The sequence below is a fragment of the Cicer arietinum genome, chromosome 8 (assembly GCF_000331145.2).
Source record: "Cicer arietinum cultivar CDC Frontier isolate Library 1 chromosome 8, Cicar.CDCFrontier_v2.0, whole genome shotgun sequence".
Lineage (NCBI taxonomy): Eukaryota > Viridiplantae > Streptophyta > Magnoliopsida > Fabales > Fabaceae > Cicer > Cicer arietinum.
In genome coordinates this window covers 28,378,131-28,387,385 of record NC_021167.2, presented here as the reverse complement: position 1 = coordinate 28,387,385, position 9,255 = coordinate 28,378,131, and the positions used below count along the sequence as shown (strand labels likewise).

The 9,255-nt window shown below is 26.4% G+C and overlaps 1 protein-coding gene across 1 annotated transcript; it reads left to right on the top strand.

Moving 5' to 3' along the window:
* Positions 1-3,938: 3,938 nt before the first annotated feature.
* LOC101489267 (1-aminocyclopropane-1-carboxylate synthase 7-like) lies at positions 3,939-6,055 on the top strand. The gene is made up of 3 exons (XM_004513075.4): positions 3,939-4,242; positions 4,517-4,806; positions 5,065-6,055. Exons 1-3 carry the CDS (start codon positions 4,066-4,068, stop codon positions 5,930-5,932), a joined length of 1,335 nt encoding a protein of 444 aa, XP_004513132.1. The 5' UTR covers positions 3,939-4,065; the 3' UTR covers positions 5,933-6,055.
* Positions 6,056-9,255: the final 3,200 nt, after the last annotated feature.

Here is a 9,255-nt window from a genome sequence, read left to right as displayed (position 1 = left end):
AAATCCAATTTGGTTCCTTTTAATCAACATTCAACATTTTTACGTAGTTGATTTATATGAAGATAAGGTTTGAACACATTGTGAAAAAGAGAATAAGCAAAAAATCATAAAACATGAACACTCAAAGAAAAGTCATTGGGAAACATATATACAAATATATGATTTAGTATCACATTTACAATTAACACAACATTGAAGAACTCTCTCCAATTCACACTTGGAATGTGACAAAGAAGTTTGTGATCTAACACTATTGTTCATCACGTGCGAACGAGTGAACATAGCTCAAATTATTTTTGTCAAAACTAGAAGTTGTGTTTTTTCTTCTAATTAAGAACTAAATTGAGTTCTTTAATTTTTTTTTTTTTTTTGGTGATAATAGGACTTATTTCTAATTAAAAAAAAAAAGTAACTGTCATAGTGTGATTTGGTCCCACTTTTTTGGGAAAAAATTATCTATCTCCTAGTCATCATCTATCTTTGATAACTTAATTATTATTTTTACATCTCTCTTAATCAATTATCAATACACTAAGAGTGACAAAATAATGGAAATTAAAAAATCGATTTCACTTTTGGATTGATATTAGTCTCTAATAATTTTCCCATTTTGTAATTTCGTGTGGTCCTCTGGTTTTTTTTTTCTTTCAAATTAATGCATACGTGGACTTTATTTTTAAAGTGAAACAATTTCCAAGCCTATAATATAATTATACACCACAAATAGCGCGTTTTGAAACCACCATTTTCCGATTTATTACTTTTTTTTTCTTTTGTTGTTGTTCATTAATTAATTTACTATTATTTTTCGTGTTGACTTCTACATGGAATACAATTTGTCAATATTGAAAGTGGAGTATGTTTAAAGAAACTTTTCATTTTAATTTTGAAATAAATGCTCTCATTGTTTGGTTTGTACTGATTTTATTTTTCTTTTAATAGAAAGCTCTCATTATCACAATATATATATATATATATATATATCTTATTTTTTACTAATATCACAATATATATCTATGAGGTGTCAATTCAATAATAAAAATTTGATTTTATATCTTCAAAAGAGCATAGTTTAAATCTCCTTGAAGATTGTTGTAAAATTTTAATTAGTACTACTTTCATTAAGAATAATTTCTTTTTTCCAATTTTTTTTTTAAAAAAAGTAATTTAAAAGTAAAATTATTTTTTATCATTCTAAAAATTAAAAATTTTAATTTTGTATCAAACTCTCTCATAAATTCGATTTGATCATGACTATCTTATAACCTATATTTGGTTCATGTTCCACTTTTAGGGTTAGTCAAAAGTGATCACAAAGTTGTTATGTTTGGTTTTCAACTTTACAATTGACTCTATGAAAACAAGGTTTAGAATTGACTATATCCCTAAAATCAATTATATCTAAACACTAAGATTTTTAGCTTATTTTTTGAAATATAATATCAATTCTAAAATTTATTAAAAGTGAGAATTTTTTTAGGATCATGTAATCAAAGTTCCCGTGTGAATTGCTAAATTTGTGATGAATGAAATGAACTAATTTTTTGCTGTAAAAAAATCAAATTTTTCATAAATAATAGATATATTTAAACATAAATTATTTAAATATAATTCAATTTTAATTAAAATCGTTTTTTTTCCGTCACTACAAAATCAAACACATACTTAAATTGTGCTAGACACATGTAATCAAAATTGTTTACATGATTAATAAGTGTTAAGACTTGGGAGATTAAATATTCTTTAGAGGATTATGGTTTAATTTTTGCTACATGTTTTTGGTTACATTGTGCTGAATGCATGTGTTGCTTTCTTTTCAATATTTTCATTCATATATTGATATATTGAATTGCTTATCCAAAAAAAGGCACTCTTTAATTATTATTGCTTTAATTTGGGCAGCTTACTCAAAATTAGAGAGAGTTCTTTAAATTGTGACCCTTAATTTAGTGTCATTTCTATTTTCCATTCAATAATATATAGCATGAGATTATCTCTTACCTTTTAATGTTACAGTTTTCACTTTAGTTTTTTTATGATACTTTGCTAGTTTTAGATTGTTTACATCGTGAACTAATCTAATGTTGTCACATATTTAGAAATGTTGAGTTTAAACCTAACCGTCTTAAAATAATAAAAGCAACATATGAAATATTTTATGATTGTTGAGAGTGTAAAAGATTATTACATTAAAAATAATGTATAACAATTAAATCTTACAAGTATATGAAAATTTTTCATTCATTCTTTTAAAATAAAAAGTCAATGATAAAACATATACATAATTTTGAAATGAAGAAATTTTGTGAAATTTTACCATAGATAATTAATCTATTATTGTTGTAATTGTAAATTCTATATTTTTTTACTAATGATAGTTAAGTCTAGTAGAATAAGTTGGTCTCCTATAATATCGCAAACCACGATTTGATTTTTTTCATTATAGAGGTACTCATATTTAATAGCCGATAACTCCTCGATAAGATTGTCTTTCATTTATCACCAAAGAAAAAATGGTGCTCCAGATATTGAAGAAGTGAATAAGTTAACGATTGATTATGACAAAGTACACCATAATTAGATTTAAATTAGATATGATTAAAAACTTTAAAATCGAATAGAAGAGATTTAACACAGTATAATTTTTGCACCTCAAAAACAAAAAGGAAAGGAAGATGTTTACTTTAAATTTCACAAAACTCATTGAATTTTGTTGTTGTTTGGTATTGATGCAAAAGTGGGGTCAGAAGATATCCCAAGATGTTCTCTTTTGTCCTACCTATGCTTGCAAAATCAGAATCTTAATCTATCTTTTGGGTTACTTGGTATCTTTGTCAGGTCATCAAAACTTAACTACTCCTAGCTACAATTAATTTGCAACAATTCTTAATTTCTTAAGATCTTAATTCATGATTTGGTTTCCACAAATAATTTTTTGGTGTTTCTTTGGCAAGGGATTTGATTAGTCTTAGGTTGAGAGATTAGTAATTTTTCTTTTCTTTCATAACTCAACAACTTGTCAATTTAATAAACTAAGTATATATGAAATTATATATTAAATAAGCCACACACAAACTTTAATAATATTAAGCCAATGTTACAAGAAAAAATATTTAAGCAAAATTAGAAAACTATATAATAATAATAATAGCAAATTAAAACATCCACCTAGCTTCAAACAACTACCATATAATTTGTTGTGTGGATCTGTCACAGTTGTCACAAGTAGCAACATATAAACTATATTGTAAAATTAAAACATAAAAGGGTAAAGGTTTGATTTGCCTACACTTTAGAATCAATTATTAATTTAATTATATCATATATATTTTTCTACATTATTTGTGCTGAACAAGCCAGCCAAGTTGATCAAAGGGTCCCTTTTTCCTGCCTTTAACCCTCAAAGCCTATATATAGACAAGATTTACACAAACTTTTCATTCAACTCTCTCTCTCTCTCTCTATCATACCATTTTCTCTCTCCCTAGCTAACTAGCTTTGCATCATTCTTCTCTCTCTTTCACACACAATTTTTTTAGCAAGCTAGGAATTAATTAAGCTAGTTAGTAAAATGAGTATTGAGATTAATAATAATAATAATAATAATAATAATAATAATAATAATAATAATAATAATAATAATAGCAAATTAAAACATCCACCTAGCTTCAAACAACTACCATATAATTTGTTGTGTGGATCTGTCACATCACAGTTGTCACAAGTAGCAACATATAAACTATATTGTAAAATTAAAACATAAAAGGGTAAAGGTTTGATTTGCCTACACTTTAGAATCAATTATTAATTTAATTATATCATATATATTTTTCTACATTATTTGTGCTGAACAAGCCAGCCAAGTTGATCAAAGGGTCCCTTTTTCCTGCCTTTAACCCTCAAAGCCTATATATAGACAAGATTTACACAAACTTTTCATTCAACTCTCTCTCTCTCTATCATACCATTTTCTCTCTCCCTAGCTAACTAGCTTTGCCTCCTTCTTCTCTCTCTTTCACACACAGTTTTTTAGCAAGCTAGGAATTAATTAAGCTAGTTAGTAAAATGAGTATTGAGATTGTACAAGAGCACCCTAGTGTTGAACTTTCAAGAATTGCAATTTCTGAAACTCATGGAGAAAATTCTCCTTACTTTGCTGGATGGAAAGCCTATGATGAAGACCCTTATCATGAATTAACCAATCCATCTGGAGTTATGCAAATGGGCTTGGCTGAAAATCAAGTAAGTTCGATTTACCATTGAACATCGTTGTTATTCAATAACACGACACAACAAACTATATATCATTTCCGTGCATTGCACGGATACACTCTTTTTATTTTTAGCTACACACAAAAAATACAATTTTTAATGCGTGAACTGAATTTATATAGTATGTTTTTGACTATCTTCACGTGAATTCTGTTCACGTAAATTATTTAGGTGTAATTAGAAATAAAAACGTGTAAATAACAAAATTGAAAATGTTACTTAATTATTTGATTTGATTGTTTAGGTGTCATTTGATTTGCTTGAAAAGTACTTGGAAGAAAACTCAGAGACATCATCATGGGGAAAAGGAGGTAGTAGTTTTAGAGAAAATGCATTATTTCAAGACTATCATGGATTAAAATCATTCAGAAAAGCAATGGCAAGTTTCATGGAAAAAATAAGAGGAGAGAGAGCAAAATTTGATCCTGATAGAATAGTACTCACTGCTGGTGCTACTGCTGCTAATGAACTCTTAACATTCATCCTTGCAAATCCAGGAGATGCTTTACTTGTTCCAACTCCATACTATCCAGGGTATTAATTATTCTCTTTTTTACCAATTTTTTTTATAATATAGTTTCAAAATGTCAAACTTTTTTTTCTTTGGAACTTGGAAACACTTAACTAGCTAGTTGCTTTATGTGTACAAAAAATATACACAACTCTGATATATATAAATAGTAACTGAAAAGTTAATGTATCTGATATCAAATTAAGCACGTGATTAAATTTGCATGATAATATAATTGATAAACTAAACTAATATATATATTTTTCTTTTGAATTTTGCAGATTTGATAGAGATTTAAGATGGAGAACAGGAGTAAACATAGTTCCAATCCATTGTGACAGCTCAAACAATTTTCAAATAACAGTTGAAGCATTAGAATCTGCATACAGAAATGCAGAATCAATGAACACAAAAGTAAAAGCAATACTAATAACAAATCCATCAAATCCATTAGGCATAACAATTCAAACTTCAGTCCTCGAATCGATACTAGACTTCGCGACTCGCAAGAACATACACCTAATATCAGATGAAATCTACTCAGGATCAGTTTTCTCATGTGATGAATTCACAAGCATAGCAACTGTACTCGAATCTCGGCGTTACAAAGACGCCGAGCGAGTTCACATTGTTTATAGTCTTTCAAAAGATCTTGGACTACCTGGTTTTCGAGTTGGAACAATTTATTCATACAATGATAAAGTTGTTACAACAGCTAGAAGAATGTCAAGTTTCACATTAATTTCATCACAAACACAACAACTTTTAGCATCAATGTTATCAGATGAAAAATTCACTGATAATTATATCAAAATAAACAGAGAAAGACTTAGAAAAAGATATGAAATGATAATTGAAGGTTTGAAAAATGTTGGAATTGAATGTTTGAAGGGTAATGCCGGATTATTTTGTTGGATGAATTTAAGTCCTATGATGGAAAATCAAACAAAAGAAGGTGAATTAAAAATATGGAATTCAATTTTACATGAAGTGAAGCTTAATATTTCACCTGGGTGTTCTTGTCATTGTTCAGAACCAGGTTGGTTTAGAGTTTGTTTTGCAAATATGACTCAACAAACTTTGGAAATTGCACTCAAAAGAATATGTGATTTCATGAATAATAAGGACAGAAAGGATATACAAAGTTAATTTATTTTGTAATACTTTTATTTTATTTTATTTTATTTTTATTTTTATTTTTTCAAATGGTTGTGACCATTTTGATAAATTCTTTTTATTCATGTATGATATCATCATGAAATTAAGCAGATAATTATGTAAAGATGAATATTCAATTCAAATGTATCAATCCTTGTTTGCTTGCTTAATTACTTAAGCAAGTTCTTTAGAAATTTAATTATCATTTGTGTAACTTTGTCATTTCATTATATATAATGAATAAAATTTGTCTTTTTATTAAATTTTTATTTTTAATATTTATATTATTTTAATGAATAAAATTTGTCTTTTTATTAAATTTTTATTTGTAATATTTATATTATTTTTTTATTAATATATTTGTATGAGATGAGTTAGTGGAGTGTCTATGTCATCTTAAACTTTTTGATTGGTTGTATTATAAAAAAAATGATTAATATTATTGAATGAGTTTTGGTAATGAATTATTAATATCATTTGACTTAGTAATTATAGTGATTTAATTTTGGTATCATCGTTGACTTAAGAGATTGGAGTTATAAGTACGTAACAGCTAGCAAAACGCACCAACCACTTTATAGGTTTCAGCTTCATGACAATGAATTGGAATTTGGAAACATTGGAATTAATAAAATACGTAACACCCTAATCCCTACACTGATGTGTATATTTTTAATTCAATAGTATGATTATTGGATAATTAAATTATAATGTGGTTTTATTAAAACGTTAATTAATAATGAGCTTATACTTTGCATTAATTCATATAGCTAGTGTTGGAAATGTTCTAGAATAAATTAAAATTGGTCCACCCCACGTGATGTGTACTCTGTTTCATATCACGCGACCAAAATAAATAAATTTATTGTAAAATAAAATAAATAAGTAACACATGTTAAGAATTTTATAAATGGTAATTATATTTTGAAAAAATAAAATATATAATTTTTTATACAATTTTTTTATCTTTAGTATATTAACAAATATTTAAGAGTACATGTTAGTATTTTCTAAAATAAATTTACTATATATGTTAAATTTATATTGTTGGGGAGTCCGGAGTAGCGCGATTATCCAATATAGCTTATATTCCTGGTCAATGTGGGACTAACCACTTATAATTGAATTCCAACAATCTCCCCCTCAATTATGAGTCCCACCACTAGACTTGATCTGTTTGATCCAAGTCCTTTTTTTTATACCACTTGTTGGGGAGTCCGGGGGAGCGCGACATTCGGGATGGGGTAAACATCAAGGATTCTTAAGATTTAAACACCACATCTCAACTCAAAATCTTAAGACATTAGGTTTATGGATCATTATCCTTATATATCCAATATAACCTCCATTCCTGCAATGTAGGACTAACCATTCATAATTGAATTTTAACATATATTTTTATATAGCTGCTATTTTTTTTTTTGTGTGGGTGTGTGAGAAAATAAGTTAGTGTAAAATTATTTGTCATTTACTTTAATCATCAAACACGCACTAAACATTAAAAAATTAATTAAAAAAATAACAGCAACAAACATAAAAATATTACTTTATCTATTTTTAAGTAATATTTTGTACATATTATTTAAAAAAGTGTTATGTTACCATAGTCCACAAATATTGTAGTGTGTTTTGCCCCACCCTATTCTCCACTAATATCAACTACTCATTCAACCTTTTTAGATTGTCACTGTACTACATGTGGAAGCTAAATCATTCTTGCTTATAGTTATTTTATTAAATTGGGGGATGATTTGACTTTTATTAATTAGCAAAAGATTATATGTTGTAGTTTTCAACTATTTTTCTAGTACATTTTGGAGAATATTTTAAAAGGTTTTAATCAGTAATGCAGACCCGATTTACGTAGACTTTCAAATTAATCAATCAATATCTCAATAAACAATTTTTACCATCCCATCAAATTTGGTCAACAATCTTAATTAACCAAATATTGGTATTTAATTTATTAGAATTATACAAGACAAAAAGTTATTTTGTTTTATATGAGTTGTTATTTTATTTATTTTTTATTTATTATATATGATAGGTATACATTTCGTTATCCATTCTTCCAAATGGAAGGCATCTCTAGAAGTTAGTATCTTTCTATTTCTTAATTCTCTTTTTTAATAGTAAATTAATACTTCATTCCGTCTTAAATATATAAGTAGAAACAAGTATAAAAAATTTAGTGTATCTAACTTAAATTTTAAAATAGATACATCCATTATTTGTTGAGAAGGTTTTTATTTCTACTCTTCCTACAAATAATTTGGGATCAAAATATCTGCTTAATAAAATCTACCACCTCTGGAATGCATGTTGATCACTTTCCCTTAAATCATTATGTCATTTCGTGTTAGAATTAATTTAGTAATTCATCAACAGATGCTCAATATTCATATTAAACATATTAATTTTACTTTAGTGCGAAAACTGAATAAACATATGAACATACATATTTTAAGATGTACAATATATTTGATTTATAAAAAAAGGGGTTCTACGAATATATAAATGCATAGATAATAATCTATTGATAATAATTTTGAATAGTCTCTAAACATTGATCTTTTGTAAAAGAGAGACAAATGACGAACACTCGTTGGCCTTCTAATTCTTCCTCAATTTTGTATTCCCTAAACGGCGTCTAATATATTGAGATTCATTGCATGATTACCAATAAATTTTTTTATTATTCTCAAATACACACATCCACTCATATTGAACTCGTGTCAATTAATTAAATTTTATTAAGTATAATTAATAATTTAATTAATATTAACACTTAATTTAATTATTCATCAATTAAAACTCTTAATTGATCAATAACTAATATAATTAAATAAATATACATGTCTACATGATAATATTGAATATAATTATTAATTAAATATTCCAACATTTCATTCTAACCAAAGTGAGTTTATTAGTTATACTTTATAAGTTTTATGGTAACTCTTGATATAATCTAACATTTTAATTATCAATACAATATTGATATTCAATTTTATTGTTGACATCTATCAATAATTAATATATAAAATCAGTTCAAAAACAGTTTAATTCTCAATTTTTTTAAATCAATTCAGTTATGCAGTTTGGTTTAGTTTTTAGTTTTTTTGACACCCCTACGTGTGTTATATATACACACACACACACACGTAGAGGTGTCAAAAAAACTAAAAACTGAACCAAATTGCATAATTGAATTGATTTAAAAAAATTGAGAATTAAATTGTTTTTGAACTGATTTTTTAAAAACTAAAACTAAACCGAATTGGTTTTTAATTTAAAAAAACTGAACCGATTTT

What these genes read in the sequence shown, in the direction of transcription:
- LOC101489267 (XM_004513075.4), top strand. Translation starts at nt 4,066, where the DNA reads ATGAGTATTGAGATTGTACAAGAGCACCCTAGTGTTGAACTTTCAAGA. An exon ending in TGGGCTTGGCTGAAAATCAA is followed by an intron (nt 4,243 to 4,516) that starts GTAAGTTCGATT and finishes TTGATTGTTTAG; the next exon opens with GTGTCATTTGATTTGCTTGA. An exon ending in CCAACTCCATACTATCCAGG is followed by an intron (nt 4,807 to 5,064) that starts GTATTAATTATT and finishes TGAATTTTGCAG; the next exon opens with ATTTGATAGAGATTTAAGAT.